This window comes from Polyodon spathula, chromosome 25 (genome assembly GCF_017654505.1).
Source record: "Polyodon spathula isolate WHYD16114869_AA chromosome 25, ASM1765450v1, whole genome shotgun sequence".
Taxonomy (NCBI): domain Eukaryota; kingdom Metazoa; phylum Chordata; class Actinopteri; order Acipenseriformes; family Polyodontidae; genus Polyodon; species Polyodon spathula.
In genome coordinates, this window is record NC_054558.1 from 6,818,775 (window position 1) to 6,835,908 (window position 17,134).

General features: G+C 42.2%; 2 protein-coding genes across 3 annotated transcripts; both read right to left on the reverse strand.

Annotated features, from left to right (window-relative positions):
• Nucleotides 1-2,140: 2,140 nt before the first annotated feature.
• On the reverse strand, nt 2,141-8,060 carry LOC121300133 (CMRF35-like molecule 5). Its single transcript, XM_041228557.1, has 7 exons — nt 8,002-8,060; nt 5,988-6,299; nt 5,552-5,663; nt 5,264-5,379; nt 4,139-4,252; nt 3,613-3,698; nt 2,141-3,270 (listed from the first exon to the last, which is right to left on the reverse strand). The coding sequence occupies exons 1-7, from the start codon at nt 8,039-8,041 to the stop codon at nt 3,091-3,093; spliced, it is 960 nt and encodes a 319-aa protein (XP_041084491.1). The 5' UTR covers nt 8,042-8,060; the 3' UTR covers nt 2,141-3,090.
• A 487-nt stretch (nt 8,061-8,547) lies between these two features.
• On the reverse strand, nt 8,548-16,617 carry LOC121299495 (calcium-independent phospholipase A2-gamma-like). Of its 2 annotated transcripts, XM_041227242.1 has the most exons (10): nt 16,160-16,617; nt 13,025-14,711; nt 12,445-12,594; nt 12,106-12,263; nt 11,861-11,955; nt 11,476-11,647; nt 11,293-11,350; nt 10,944-11,138; nt 9,304-9,499; nt 8,548-9,200 (listed from the first exon to the last, which is right to left on the reverse strand). In XM_041227242.1, exons 2-10 carry the CDS (start codon nt 14,606-14,608, stop codon nt 8,938-8,940), a joined length of 2,871 nt encoding a protein of 956 aa, XP_041083176.1. In that variant the 5' UTR covers nt 14,609-14,711; nt 16,160-16,617; the 3' UTR covers nt 8,548-8,937. The 2 variants fall into 2 exon arrangements, with proteins under 2 accessions (XP_041083176.1, XP_041083175.1); XM_041227241.1 differs by lacking the exon at nt 16,160-16,617 and having other exon boundaries at nt 13,025-14,979.
• Between the last annotated feature and the right edge of the window lie 517 nt (nt 16,618-17,134).

Consider the following 17,134-nt stretch of genomic DNA (forward strand, 5'->3'; position numbering starts at 1 on the left):
AATGTTCAGTGCACTAACTTTAAATAGACTACTATAGAAAAATCCATGTGTTAAAAGTTTATAATAACCTCCCAAAACCAAAGCCTAAAAAATAGACCATAGCATATAAAAAAAAACTATTAATAATAATAATAATAATAATAATAATAATAATAATAATAATAATAATAATAATAATAAACGTGTAAGGTGTAAATAATAACATATGTGTGGTAGGGAAGTTACTGATTTATATTGTCATTGAAATAACCTACACATATGTACTGTTGGGCCAATACTGTACACTAGCTAGATTTCTGAAATAAAGGAAAATCCAGATTTGTATTAAAGATTAAAGAACATAAGAACATGATGGAGAGAGAGGAGGCAATCTGACCCGCCAGTGCTTGCCTGGCTCCTATATCATTTATTGATGGAAAAGATGAAAACTATACGCACAAGAACACATGCTGGAGTCACTGCTCCACCTCAGGGCCTCCACCTCACTGTGAGTGCTGGGAGCTGCTGTTTAATATTCCTGTGTTGAACTCAGAGAGATGTGTATCACTGGCTGGCACTGCCCTAGCAATAGACCCACAATGAGGCACCCTGTCACAAAGGCAGCCTCTCATACTAAACAGGCTCCACATACTCCAGTTTGGCTAAAACCCTCTGCTGCTCGGAAGCGACCCCCTGCTGACAGATAACGATATAGCACATCACCACAGTGACCCCCAGGCACCTTTCCCATCCAATCGAACACGTCCGGGATGAACTTGAATGGCGCGTTCGTCATCACAATCCTCTGACAACTGAACCCAACCGGTTGCTTGAGATATTAATAATGGATTAATATTCTTGAAGAACCCTTCCTATAACACCCCACAATATATATATATATATATATATATATATATATATATATATATATATATATATATATATATATATATATATATATATATATATATATATATATACTGGGAAAGGAAAAGTTAGAGCTATGAGAATGCAGGGAGGCAGTGTGGCAGAGTGTGCCAGCTGAGGAACTGAACTGTCTCAGAGAAAGAGTAACTATAGTGTTGAGACACAGTGGCTTAGTGGTTAGAGGAGCTGGGAATATACTGGCCTTGCTGGACAGCTGCTGCTTTTCTGCAGGGACACAGTGTCGCTGTGACTCTAAAATGCAGAGTGATTTCCGAGGGGCCCTTTGATAGATAAATGCCATGGATAGGTCAGCAGCATGCTTGAGTTATGGATTTGTGATACTGAGCCTGGCTGAAGAGCGCTCCGGCGATCAAGCTCAGCTTCACTGGCTGCAGTGGCTTCTCACATAGATAGAAATGTTGTTTCCTGTTACTTCTGTGACAGTGGCGCACTCTCACCATCAGATTTGTGGTTTTGTTTTCCTTCAGCACAGTAGCTGGCAGCACTCCTATAACGGTAATGCAGTTGTTTCTACAGTATTAGTCGATTTGTAAAGTAAAGAAATCAAAGCCATCATTTTAATGCAATTGTTTATTCTTCAATATTTAAAGGCAACGAAAATGTGAAACACTTCACTGTATTGATCATATATATATATATAAGCTTTTGCGCGAAAGACCAAGTTCACAATGTTTCGATATTTTTAACATACCTTTGTCAAGGGAAAGTTGTTTGAAAACAAACAGTGGTGGTACTTCTAGGTTTTTGATGCCATGGTAACGACACCCTTTTGTTTCTATTCAAATCTGTGAATGTGTTTGTGATGTAATTTAGCTAATGATGTAACAATCTACTATTCCCTCCCATTTAAACCTTCAGTCATCATTTATTATTGTATGTTGTACATGATCTGATTTTGTTCCCTGTAGAATGAAACAACCTGAAAGAAAACTAAATGAAAGCAGTGTTCATGCTGGCTCTGTGTTCACTCAGTGCTGCTCCGTGCTGCAGTTTAATGTAATTAGTTGTAACAGAGATGCAGCTGTGCTGTTATTTGATTTGAACAGTTTCTAGCAGGCGTCTATTTGATGTAATGAACAGTCAACAGGTCCTCAATGCATTAAAACCTTGATACAATTCAGTTTTTTATATACTAATTATATATATATATATATATATATATATATATATATATATATATATATATATATATATATATACTATACAATAAATACCAAATTTCTGCCATCGACAACAAGTGAACAAATGTACACTGCAAAATAGACATGTCAGTTAGAATGTATTACAATAGTAAAACGTCATAAAATAATTTCCAGTTACCGGTAAGTCTTTTCAGAAATGTGCACATTATTGCTTTATGCACTAAATCTTCCTTCTGCAATTAACTGGGTTCTTTTCATTTGAATTAATTAATGACACGTTAAAGGTGTGCTTTATGAGAGAGAGTGCAGGAGCGCACGCTGCAGTGGAGGCCTGCAGTTTTTGCTTGTGATGCATATAAGAATCCTTGAGAAGCACAGAGATTAGCAACTGTGGAAACATTTTAACAAATAATCTTTGAGACAATTATATTTCTTTTGCTGCTAGAAAGTCTGTGTTTTATTTAATGCCCTGCAGAAGACCCCAGTGCTTTGTTTGAATTGAATACAATTTTTAACACCTTCATTAAAGCTGCTATACGTTATAATGTAGAATTCTGTGCATAAACCTTCATGATCACTCTGAAAACTGGCACAGCATGCACTGATTGAACATTCCAAGTGCAAGTCTGTGATCCTAGCCATTAACCATTATGATATAATATCATTTTTGTAGATTAGACACAGTTATGATCCTGACTGCCATATGTTCACATCAAAACTCTAGGCATTTCTCCTGTGTATAAGCCTTGGGTATAATGATTTATTATATCAATAAATAATTGATACCTTAACAAAACTCATAGTCTGCAATACATATGCATGTGTTATTTCTACTACAAAGCTTATGCATTTTGTTACTAACCATTACCAAGCTGAAACACAGGAATTATCTATATTAGTAAGCAAGCTGTCAACAGTTAATAGCCTAAATAAAAAAAAAACATCCCCTGTTCTTGCATTGTCACTGGCGGTGCAGAGCTGATCACATTAAAAGATCGACTCTATGGAGAATGCGCTGTCCCTAAAAAACCCTGGAATAAACTACAGCCTGCGGGTTCTGAGGGGTGCTGTGAAAGCTGACTGATCCAGCTCCGGCTGTCCCCTCCACCATGGTGCAGTCTTCAGCAGCCCCGACATTCCGCTCTCCCTGCATAATCTCTCCAGAGAAATACACTGCTGTGTACTCTACAGCATCTTCTACCTACATTAGAAAAGATAGTGACCCCGCAGTTATGTTTACAATATGTACAGCACAGTTAGAGGTTTAACTGAAGAAGAAGAAGAAGAAGAAGAAGAAGAAGAAGAAGAAGAAGAAGAAGAAGAAGAAGAAGAAGAAGAAGAGAATTGACTGTCAGGGTTGACAATGTATTTTGCAGGGAGACTGTTTAAAGAGTGTTGTAGTGCGCCCTCGTGTGGGAGTTAACTGTTAAGACAGGTCAGGTTTTAGAACCGTCTCAACGATTGCATTGCAGCAAAAACTCTTTGTTTCTTTACTTTCTGCATTTGAGCGTTGATTTGATATGCAAAGTGCCTGGTATCTCACCCTGGGCATGTCGAAAGGTCCTCCGGGAATGTTGGAAGACTGACTCTGAGAAGATTGCAGGTTCTCTGGCTGTCCTCCGTGTTGAACTGGAAAAACAGGATAGAAATTATTCATCCAGACTGCCTTGTTGTGCGCTGGCTCTCAGGAAAGAAACCTGCTCTGCTCTACTGTGTTGCGAATTGAAAAGCTGTTACTCAATTTCACAGTTGACATGAATAAGTCCACACTGCAGCCCAGCACTCTAACCACTGAGCTGCTCAAAGCCACTACCTTCCACACTGCAGTCCAGTGCTTGAGCTGCTCAAAGCCACTACCTTCCACACTGCAGTCCAGTGCTTGAGCTGCTCAAAGCCACTACCTTCCACACTGCAGTCCAGTGCTTGAGCTGCTCAAAGCCACTACCTTCCACACTGCAGTCCAGTGCATGAGCTACTTAGCTACTCCTTCCAGCCTACAGCTCAGTGCTATCAGTGCTAGTCAAACCCTAATGCTACTAACTCCTGTACAGCACACAAACTTTACTCACCGCTGGAGAATGTTACTTTATCACGACGGGGCGTTGCTCCGTACACATTTTCCTGTTTTTTACGACGGGCAAATCTGGCCATGACAAAAGGTGTTTTTTTATGCCTTATCAGATCTGTAATGAATACAAATAGTAATCTTAAGGTAGCAGGCTAGTGATCCGGACTAGGCTTTTCTCCTTTCGAGATCTGGGTTCAAACCCAAGAACGTCAGAATCAGTATTTTTAAGAGCTTCATTGCAAATATAGTGAGCTGATACAGTATGCTAGTGGTTATCTGTGTTAATCATCAAGCCTGCAGCAGTTTTGAAAGGTTAGCGCTTCCTTCCTGACAGGGTGAGAGTGGGTGTTTGTGCAAATATACAGAAACCTCAAAGATATGGCTGAGATATCAAGGTATGCCATGAAAATAAACACCTGCTTTTAAGAGCTCAGTATTTTGTTTTTCAAAAATGTCACAGCTGTGGAGGTGTTAAAAAGAAAAAACCTTTAACGTTTGTTAAATAACAAATCCCTCATAGATGACGTTTATTAATAAAAAAAAAATGCATCTGTAGCATTTAAAGGTCATATTTAAATGCTTAAGCAAGGGATATAAGTTAAACTAATCAGACAATTTAAATAAGATTCATTGATAACAACTGGAAATAAAACTAAGTACAATGTTTAATAGTATATGAAGAGGACATTCTAAATGTATGCTTCATATAGAATCATATAGGAACTTTTGAACGTACTGAGATGGAATCAACACAAGAGTTAGTGAGATAGTGTCTTGTTGTCTGTGCTCATGCTTGTGCAGTGAGCAGACAGAGTGAGTTAATGCTGAAAATCTGTATTGGTGGCCCCTCGTTAAAGTCACCTTGTCCAAAACGATATCGGAAATGATAACGAAAGCCATTTACAGTATTACAGACTTCAACTTCAAATCAATTACACTAATTATCATTAATGATAAAACTGGTACACTAAATATATAGAAAGCGGCTTAAACAATGTGAATGAAAGAATGAAAGAATGAAAGCATTTTAGTCATAACAGCAACCAACTCAAGTACAAGAAGATATACTTGTTTTACACATTTACTAAAGTGAGTGCAGGCTGGGAGAGGAATATTCAATCCCTACCAGTCTTGTAGCGCATTCTCCCTTTAATAAAGACTGCCAGGGAAACCAGCAGCAGACAGGTGAGGAGTGTGGCCAATACAGAATAGCTCAGGTCCGTCTCCCTGTCCTGCAGAGCACTGGGGGAGGGGGGGGGGGGGGGGGGGGGGGGGGGGGGGAGGGAGAGAGAGAGAGAGAGAGAGAGAGGGGTGATAGTGATTCAGTGGATAGCTTCAACAGTTCACAGACATGGAGATCTTAAGTGTTTTGTCGAATGGTGAACCCTGGGGTTTAGCTTCCAGGAGCTCTCACTTGAGGTTCTCCTCAGTCTTGGTGGCTCTGGGGATAGACAGGGAGGTGATAGAGGTACTTCTCACAGAGGTGGTGGTCAGTGGATAAGAGACACGTCGCTGGGTCCTGGGCGCTGTGAAGACACCCAAGCTTGTTACTAGCGCCCCAGATGCATCCTTAGTCAAAGTATTTTCAACCGCTTCAACAAAATAAATCTGTTGTCTAACCAGGATTCCTAACCATTTTGGTCTGTTGTATATATATATATAACATAAAATAACCATTGTGGGTTTTTTTTTCAGCTAGAAAATCAACATATTTTTTTTCAATTTGCAGCTGCACTAAGCACAATTTATTTTGCCTTGGTTATTTTCTTTAGAAATGCTTATTCGTATACACAGCCCTCTTGGGTTTTAGCTATGTGAGAACATCTTCAGTGGTGGTCCCACTGCCCTACCTTTTGACACCTGTATCTCTATCGCCCCCAGCAGGTAGACCCGCCCCTTGCAGTGCACCCCGCAGTAGTAGACTCCTGAGTCGCTGCTCTGCAGGTCACTCATGGTGATGGTGATGAAGCCGTGAGTCACGTTGTCCTGAATCTGCTGCCTCCCTTCGTGGCCAGGCTGGTCTGTGGCAGCCACGATGCTGCAGTGCTGCGGGGAGCTCTGTCTGCACCACACCTTGGCCCACCGCTGCCCAAACCGCTCATACTGACAGCGCACTGACAGCGATGCTCCAGCCTGCAGCGCCACCTTGTGGGAGAGGCAGACTGGAGGAGTGGGAACGCAGAGTGAAGAGAGAGGGAGGTCGGAGGGAACAAAAAAGAGAAAGAGAGGGGAGAGAGGGGGATGCAGGCAAAGGGGTAGAGAGCAAGGGAAGGGAGAGAAAGATAAAAAGAAAGTACATGCTCTACTCTGCTTTCTTTTCCATTCTGACTATGTATTTCCAACTGACTCATTCTCTTTATTGCAATAAACTAAATAACTAAAATGTCTTTAAGTGGCAGAAACAACACTAAACTACACAGTAACTGCACAGTAATTCATAAAAAGTTTACATTATATATATATATATATATATATATATATATATATATATATATATATATATATATATATATATATATACCATGACCAAAAAAGTACAACACATCAAACAAAGAAATTATAGCATTCTTCAAGAAGATCCTTCTACAGCTTCCATTTTCAATAATCCTCCTCTAATGTCATACAGAATAGACAAGAATCTAAGAGAGCATCAGGTCCACAGTAACATTCGGCCCAATCTGGACAGTCCTAAGGGTACGTTTCCATGCAACAGGTCACGCTGTGCTACTTGTAAATACATTCACAGCAACACAGTAGTTAAGGGAGAAAAATTCTCATTTACTAGCCATGATGCTTTTAACTGCATTAGTAACGGGATAGTATATTGCATTGGCTGCATCAAATGCAACAAGCTGTATATTGGTGAAACAAGACGGCGCTTAACTGAGAAATATATAAATTAACACCTCTCCCTTTCCTGTCGCCAGACGTTTTAACAGAGATGACCACAACATAGAGGACATCACAATTTGTGGGATAGTTCATTGTTATGGAACTAATGCTGCCAGGATGCAAAAAGAATGTGAACTTATTTTCAATCTGGGCACTTTGGAGCCATTTGGAATGAATATTCTATTCTGAGATCATCAACATCATCAACATTCTGGAATTTTGTTTAAAAGACTACTTGTTTGTTTTTTTTAATCAACTTCTTAAAGTTCTGTTTTTTTTTTTAATTCAGCTGATGAAGGACTTATAGTCTGAAATGTCCTGATAATTGATTTGTAATCAATTATTCTACCTTTTTAAGTACAGAGAAAGATATGTACAACATATCGAAACGTTGGGCAGCTGGCTCTTTGAGCTAATATATATATATATATATATATATATATATATATATATATATATATATATATATATATATTAATTATATATATATAATATATATATATATATATATATATATATATATATATATGTAAATATATATATTTGTAACATTATAAACAGAACCAGGCAGGCTTACTGTGTGTATTACCTATCCCTGAATAAGTGTGTAAAGAGTTGATTTCCCAAAGCCATGTCCAAGCAAAATAAAACATACATTTTGAAATTATTTAGAACAGAGGACTAAATCTGTTTTTAAATGACATTTAAGTTCAATTCAATTCAATTCCATCGTCCTAAGACATACTTTGTATTGCTGTGTAAGTTAAGTTCATCAAACAAAGTATAAAGAGGTATCTCAAGAAGAAACATATGGGCTCAGTCAACTTTACCAGTGCATCTACACATTTTTAATATGGTCGCTGCCCTTATATTCGGTTAATTTCAAAGCAACAATCAGTCTTCTTCCCAAACCACTCCCCTCTCCCTCTCCCTGTCCTCCCCCTGTCCCTCTCCTCCATCCCTCTCTCCTACCTGAGATCAGACACCCAAACAGCAGCCAAGCGAGTCTCATCTTCTGAACTGAGCCCTTCACATCCCCTCACCTCCAGAGCTATACATATCTCTCACCACTTGATCTCATTTCCTGCCACAAGAGCCTACCAGAGCAAGTGTATTGAAGTGTGCAACTCCCTTCAACCAGGGGTAGGAATACAGCCTCACACTGCTGCATGTAACGGCACCCCTTGGAAAAGTTTCCCTTGATAAAATGTGCTGCAGTTTAGCACCCTACTGTTCTTTCTTGGTGTGTGGATCCAGTTGCAGTAGCTGGCTTTGTCATGGTGCTTTCCCATGCTCGCTGATTTTAAACTGTTTTTATGCACCTCACTTTTAACTGGTGAATTTATTAGTCCTCTTAATTTCTTAGTTTTACATCAAAATGTGAGCTGGGATATTGAAAATAATTATGAAATGCAATTCATGCAGTACCAGTTAGGGGCACAAGAGGGAGTACACGATCCATACGTTCAAGGTAAATCTTATACATTTTTATTTCATAGAATACACTGTTATTAAGAAAGTAATAAACACATCTTATATTACATATTTCACTGAAGGTTATGTGAATAGGCCCTATTGTTACAAACATAGTTCAGGACAATACATTTTACACAAATGCCTGCAATATTGTTACAAACATATGTCTATTCTTTGAAAAGTAAAACACTGTGCTCTTCTTATTGACATTATTGAAAAAATAAATTATATTTAAAATTATAGCTCATTCAATGTACAACAGTACAGTATAGGCCAGAATGAATGAATGCTCAATGCACTAGAATTGCATATTAAACGGTCACTTTGCAGTCTTTTTAAAGATGTGTTTGTAAAGGGTCATCTCCACTGCATTGCAATAGATTCACGTGACAGTGTTTAACACGAACACCTTGTGACTGAACAGCACGCTCTCTAGCTCCAGCGGTGCCTCAACATCCAGGCGCTCTCCCCGAGCCTGTCCCCCGCTGTCTGCAGGGCACCCCGCTCCGCTTGCAGAATACCGGACAGGCGCTGCAGTTTGGGCCGGTTGCGTTGCAGGTACAGCTCGGTGTCATCTCGGAGCTGGTCCAGGCACTCCGCCCGGCTCTCATCCAAGGGGACGTATGCGCTCATCAAGGGGTTGAAACGGAAATACACGTCGACAGGCAGGAGGTCATCCAGGAGAGTGTGGACACCTGGAGGAGGAAAAAACTGGTCAGGGGTGACGCTATGAACATTGCAAAGACTCATCGCATTGCAAAGACCCTAGAGCTGTCCCAGTACTAATTAGTTTCTGACCCTCGGTGTCTGTGGCACTGCTGATGACGTTGCTGATCTTCGATCTCAGGCTGGTCCATGTTGCCTCGCTCTTCTTGCCGCTGTCATAGCGACCGGTGCCTAGAGACACCACGCACTGGAAGGGCGACCCGGGCCACAGCAGACGGCACTCGTGGACAGCCAGCGCACAGGGGTTATTGAGCAGCAGCCCTCCGTCCTGCATACACAGAAGCAGGGGAGCGCAATATTACAGGAGATGCAAGAAGACCCTAGTGCTTTAAGGAAACGAGTGGCTCAGTGAAAGACTCAGCTTAACAACTTGCTCAGTTCTGCCCCTGCTGAGCCGCTCAGAGCAGCTCCTGAGCATTTCCCATCAGTGACCAGAGGGGGTGGACGGCATGGCCACCTGCAGGAAACAAGTGGAGATGACAGGCAGGATTGACAAATACGCTTGTCAAGAACGATGAACCGGTTTCGACTCATGAAGTTATGTATTAATTGGCTTAATAAGATGGCAAAAATTGTTGTTTTCAAATTTGTATAATTTAATTTCATTTATACAAAATGTAGAGCTGTTTTATGGTTATTAATGTATTAGGCTTGTAGCTTTAATCATAATTTTCATTATTAATGTCGGTATTAAACACAGCCAGATATGAGGTTCAGTCCAAACAGAGCGCGGAACTTAGTGACGAACAGCAGGGGGCAGTAACTTCACACAGGGCCATTTCATCCACCATCACCTCAGAAACACAAACAAGCAAAGATGTTCTCCATTTTTAAATGTCCACCAGCACTCTCATGGAGCAGAGCTTCAAGTCATTTAACTAAGCTCAGCGTGTTTTCTGAGCGCTTCCACTCTGAGCGGCTCACTTACCTGCCGAACCCAGTGTTATTATATACCAATCAATCAATCAATCAATCAATCCAAACCTTTATTCATCCAGTCAAATTCTCATTTCCAGTGACAGCCTAGCAAGAGGCTCACATCACACAGCAAACAACAAAACACACAATCAATCAGAACTAAAACACACAATCAATCAGAAAACATAAAACAACATAGCAGACACAGATGTCAGTCAGCAGTGAGATGTGAACTCTTCTAATCTGAACTTTTGTTGAAACCCATTTCAGTCATTGGCTGCTGCAAGCTGAAATGAGTGACGGCCTCAGACTGTTGACACCTTGCATGGGAACAAGCAGTTCAGTACAGTTACTGGCTCTTAAGTTTATAATGAAGAAGAAAGCTCCAGCAGACTATGCAAGGAAGCAGGCGTTTTCCCCTAGTAAGGTTCGGGGAATTAACATATACCAGTGTTTCAGTCGTCTATAACTATTGTCTATACTCAATCATAACATATACTGTAATAGCACTCCTAGAGACTTTATTTAGACAAATATTAGGTGTAACATATATAAAGCATTGACAAAAACGTATTGTCTTTTTAGTCTGCCATATACAGTATTTACATTATGTTTAAGTTGAATTTTATCAATGTAATTTTTTTTTTCCCTCAAAATAATCAATTTGGATTCTCAAATGAATTTAGAGGAAGAACTGCAAAAAGAATGCATGTTGAATTCAGAACTAGTCTTCATATATTTGGTGGGTGATACTCTCACGCCCTCTGCTGGTGTGGAGTAGCACTGCGCTGTACCTGGTGAATGTCGTTGTGAAGTCTGAACTCCTGGAAGTACCCAGGCGCTGCAGAGGATGCCCTGACAGCCTGCCACAGCCGGTGCCCCGTCCCGCCCGCATAGCGGCTCACACTCCCCGGTGCGTGGTTGTAGTTCCGAAAGATGTAGGGCTTGGGGCTCGACCCCCAGTTCACCACCGCACTGACTGCTGCAACCTAGAGGAAGGAGGTCCAAAGAAAATATCAAAAACACAACACAGAGGGGAAAAAATTAGAGAATACCGCGTAAAATATTTCAAAATTACAGTTAATTTAGCAAAGAAGTTAAAAAATACTACTTAAAAAAAAGAATAGTACTTTGAAGGCATACCTTGGGACAGGAGGGTGTCCTGGCTGTTTTAATAAGCACCTCACTCCCCATCTTCTCCCTGTCAGAATTCAAGCACAACCCAGGGTCAATTAGAATAACTGTTCCTAATAAAACAGTAAGACTACCTGCAGTGTCCTAACAGACACTCATTAGCCAGTCCATAGGGACTGGTTCCTAACTTACCTCAGGATGCCCTCCCAGGTGGTAGAGTTGTAGTAGGCGTGATTCCAGCCCATCTTGACCGTTCCCACCAATGGGTTCTGCCGAAACACATCGGAGCCGAAGCGGCGGTACATCTCCTCACACTCCCCCACCGAGGTCTGGCCCAGACCCAGTGTGAAGGCCAGCACTGCTCCTGGAACAACGATACCCGTGCCACAAGATATCAGAACTGGAAAAGGTTACCGCGTGGTGCACAAATGAACCGTGGAATGCTGCTCACAAACAGATTGGATTATGATAAAATCGATTCTACTTTGGGAGAAAAGCCTTTGAATTTTGGAAAACGATATCTGCATTTGTTCCCCTTGCAGATCGTCTCGCCAGTGTGCCTCACGCTCTCACGTACCTGTGCTCACGCCACACACATAATCAAACATCTGGTGGACTGGCTTGCCACTCTCCTCCTCCAGCTGTTTCAGCACCTGCAGAGCCACTAGCCCTCTGTGGAGTAGGAGAGAGAGAGAGGCACAGCGGCAAGGTCATCATTGGGTCAAAGACACTGTTCACATCTACATAGACAGCATTTGCATTGCAAAATACGTTGGTTCACATATGTTGTATACATTCATACACTATCTAAAGAATCCCTACCTTGTGCCACCTCCGTCGATGGAAAGAACTCTTATCCCTTGACCTTTGACCGGGTCCGCATAGCCAATCAGAGCCAGGGCCTCCCTGATTGCTCCTTGGAGCTCTTGGTCGTCACTATGGCAACGTCTTTGGCGCAACAGGAGAACCAGCGCCTTCTCCTGCAATTCAAAGTACATTTATTTTAAAAAGCAAGAATTCAAGCATAACCCCCATTAGAAAGTGAGTAATAACCCCTGGCCTGTGTCAGCGCTGTTGTTGCTGAGAGGAGACAGGGACCTCCAGGAGCACATGACAGTGGATTGATGGTGGATTAATGGATCGTTGTGGTTTTGTGGTTACCTGCCATGCCACCGCTCGACACTCTGGGTATCGGGTCAGGTGGCGGTTCAGTTCCTCGATTCTGGCTGTCATGGAGTGTGACCCGGAGGCAGTGTGGACCTTATGGACCAGAACCCGGGCTGCAACCTCAGCTTGCCTCTTACCAAACACCTGGAGAGGGGCAGAGGGGGTACCTCAACTGCTTGTGAAACAGGTGCACATTAATGGTGAACAGTCTGCAATATGGAGACTGAAACACACCTATACAAAACGTATACAGAAAGCTATTCTTATACACTGGTCAAATATTGATTATAATGTTTTTGTACTTTTGAGATTTCCAGGCCACATCTGGTTGATTCTTTAGATGGTCGAATTATTGATTGATTAGTCGTTAGAACCAACGTTATAGAATTGTTGATATAGGGCATGCAGTAATAAACCAAAATACTACTGTTTGCTCATGGCTGAGGTAAGGAATGAAGTAATTCTCACGCCAGGCGTTGATTAAGTTAAAGAAGCTCCATCAGCTGGGCTGCTATATCCAATGTTTTTGCCAGTAAAGTGTACTCATCCAAACCGTGTCTCTTTCTACACTCACCCTTCTGTTTCTCCCATCTCCTGACGCTGTTACCCCAGAGCTTGGCTGAGCCACCTGGCTCCCTGGTTCCATCCCAAGATAACTCCCCAGCAGTTCCTGCACAGTGCCAGTGGGCTGAGTGAGGTACTGAAGGAAGGTGCGCTTCTTCACCAGCGGGGGTGCTGTGCTTTCATACAGGACCTCCTTGGTGCACTCTCCTTCCTGTTCCTCCGTCTCCTCCTCCCAGGCTCCTTCACCTTTGAAATAACAGTTGACGTGATTGGCCATTTGTGAGTAGCTCTCCCCGAAACTGGTTGCTAGGCTACTGATGTGAAAGAGACCTGGAGTTTTGGGTATGGAGGCTGGAGCTTTGTGATCTTGGCTGGACTTTTGATCTGCAGTTTTGCAGGCAGCCTCTCTTGTTAGATTTACCGGAGCAGAGACATTTCGTTTGGCAGTGTTCCCAGTCTCCACATGGTTCACATCAATAGATCTTGCAGACTTTGTTGGTTTGATGGCAGGTTCACTGGAACCAAAGTACTGGTTTATATACTGAGCCAAGTACTGATAATAACTATCTCTGTATTCTGAGTCTTGGAGTGGGTCTACTCTTGCAGCAGGATCCTGCCCATGAGATTGGACAGACTCATGTGGTTGTGTTTCAGCGATATTCCTTCCAATCTTGCTCTCAGATCCAGCGTGTTTCCCCTGTCTTGCTCCCCGTCGGCTTCTCCTTGCCACCCTACTGAAATCAGACTCAGGGGGCTGCTCGCCTTGGGTTTGGCCTCGAGAAAAAAGGGTGTTGATATGACTGGCCACATAGCTGTAACTCTCACCAAACTTGGTAGCCAGGCCACTGATGTGAAAAAGCTGCACTTTAGATGGTACATGGTTCTCTGCCTCCGAATCAGCTTGCAAAATCCCATGCCTCCCTTTCCTGTCTCCAGAGTAACTTTGGGTACCCCTTGCCATCCTCAAATGTGGCTCCTGGTCCCTGACCTCCAAAATCTCTATCACTCGCCTATTTTTAGTTTTATGACTCCCCTCTCCCTCCAGTCTCTTACCCCCAAAGTAGACATTGATGTGTTGGGATAGGTGCTGGAAGGACTCCCCAAAGCTGGCCCCTAGGTTGCCCAACTGGAAGGATTCTTTATCTTCCTGACAGACACCAATCGGTGCCTCCCTTCTGCTGCTACTTCTACTGCTATGGGATGAGGAGTATGCTTTGGCACTCGTACCAAGACGAAGACTACTCAGGCTTGCCATGACAGACCCAGGACCTGGCTTGAACAAACCAAGGCTAGTGTGTTTATAATCCATTCTAACATTTCTTGAGTGCAATTCTGAAGTGAGGATGCCGGAACTAGAATTAATAACGGACTGCCGTGAATCCATCCCGGCTGAGCCCCCAAGCCGGAGCACTGAACTTTGGGATTTGGGAGGGATTATTCCGACAGGACAGTTCATTCCTGAGGAGGGGAGTCTAGGGGCTAGCCCGGCTGTAACCCTGAAGACAGTCAAAAGGTACCTGATCCTGTGGTAGAGCCTCGCTCTCCTCCCCCTTAGCAGGATCAGGTAGAGGTAGGTGTTGAAGTAAAGACTCATTATGGGCCTGGGCACGACAAACAAAGGAGGGGATCAAACCTGACAAGACAGCAAGGGAATGGTGGCTGTGCTTGGATCACAGCAGAAGGAAAATCTGGTTGCTCTGAAAAACAGGAGAGCGATTCTGAATACAGATAACAGACTGCTAATGCTAGTTAGCGATTATTCCTGTTCCTGTTCTGTGCTGTGATCTAGCTTCACTTAAGATTATTACCTCCTAAAGCAGGGAAAATAAATCACAGTCTTGTCAATTTGTAATACTCACTCAATAGAAGAAGAAACAAAAAAAAATGACAGCACAGAGTAGCTGTGCAGTACAATGCCATTGAGTATCTGAAAGCCAGGAAGCTGAACACAGTCAGTAAATTCAGCATGTTATAAATACGACACAGTACTGGGAACTCAATACCAACACTGCAGGCAGCATGTTCAATATGTAAACTATGTACCGGGACATAAGTGCCACACAAAAACACTGGCAAGTCTCCTTTCATTCATCTGGTGTGTAAATAGACAACTAGCATGTGGGTTAACCTTTAACCCAGTGGTAATCCACTTGCTTTTCTATACTGTAACAATGCATTCAGGGTTTAATAACATTTTAATATCTCTCATGTGTTTAGCTGAGTATTGTAGTGAATGCACTATTTAGGCATGCATTATTTATAACCCCATAATACTCTTAGTGATTGGAGGTGTTGTGTGGGTGTTGTAACAATCTGCCAATAGCATTTCACATGCAACCCTTTTCCAACTGACATGAGTGCATGTGTAGGAGGACCAAGCTTTTGTGTTCATGCATAAGCAGTCTGCTATTGTATACTGTATACTGTGTAATAACCTATTAATCGCCAATGTCTATTGGGAAATCCATCGAAGAGTAGCCTGGCTGGGAGAGCTGGTAGACGTTCTGATTGAAGAGCTTTTCATGCTGGTTCAAGATAAACAAACACTCAACTTTACCGTTAAAATTCAAAGTCAGGTGATCTATACCTGCGCTCTTAAATAAAGACAATTAAACATGTGCTCGGGTTTTAACCCTCTCAGTCCTGGCAGGACCTCAAGGCTCATCTTATCTTAGAGTTCTTAAAGTGCTGATGGGACTTTAAAGTCCCACTCACCAAAATATATGTAAAAAAGAATGTTTGTCCCGTTGTCATGTATAATATAATAATTATCTCACTAAAATAATTTTTTAATTATATAACCGAATTTCGCATGCTTCATCTCGACAAAAATAATTCAGGACTGAAAGGGTTAAATAGCATCATAGTCTCAACTGCAAACCAGTAAACGTGCATTCCCATTATCGACTCCTGCAGGTTACCAGCTCACCAGCAGGGCTTTCCCATAATCGATTCCTGCAGGTTACCAGCTCACCAGCAGGGCTTTCCCATAATCGATTCCTGCAGGTGACCAGCGCACCAGCAGGGCTTGTCACTGTATCTCAGAAGTCCTCAAGAAAGTGCACAATAACCTTGGCTAAATTTACCTAGAAGAAAGCTGTTATTGTTTCACAACTAGAAGTTAGTTAAAGTGATTCTAGTTTACCTTCACGGAGGGACACAGCTCACTCCCCCCTTCTGTGCTTCTGTTTTCTTTCTGCACAGTACAACCTTTTACCAAAATAAACAGTCCTGCATGAGCAGCCAAAATAGCTGTGTCCTTTCTTAGCTTTTGTGATATCTGACCTAACCCCGCCCCCTTCCAAAGGAATCCTATTGGCTGCTTGAAAAGCTGTTTCTAAGCCAGTGGCCAGTGTAGTTGGAATTTCAATGGACGCATCTTGTCCTTGATAACCATTCTGTTTATACCTGCAGAGGAATGTTGAACTGAATAGGGCAGTGCAACTCTCCTGAAGACATCCATTACAATAAAAAAGCACACTAGCAACTTTGAGCAGCTGTAAATCAGGGCTGACTGGTGCAATGCTTTCTCATATAAGAATACAGAACATAAACATGCAGACATGTGATCCACAAAAACACATTGACACAGAACCACTGACAAGAGCCACCTGTTAGCAATATGTTCCAGCTCACTGCCACGTGGGGCTCATGTTCTCACCTTAACATGTTTTCAGGACTTTATATTTCAGAATGCCAGTCAGTGTAAGTCAGCAGAGAAATGTGTGTGTTGGAGCCAAGCCCGGGCTGTGCCGTCTCAGTAAACTAACTGACTCTGAAACAGAACCTGAGTGGCACAAAGAGCTCTTCTTCATCTTCTTCAAAATACTAGCAGCCAGCCTGCGTGATTAAGGATTGCTTCCAAAGAAATTGCAAAAGCTTTCTGTTGGGAGTTATGGGCTGCACAGAAGCATCAGGGGCACACACCTTGCTGAAAAGATACATACCATATAAAACTGGCAGATCGAGGCCAAATGTGAACGACTTCCATGTAGCCATTTTAAATACAAAAAGATAGATAAAAAAAAGAAAACACGCCAGCGGCTATAATGAAAAGGTGCATCATAAGATATTGCATATAGCAGTAATGCTGCTTTGCCCTCTGGAGCCCAGGGGTGTG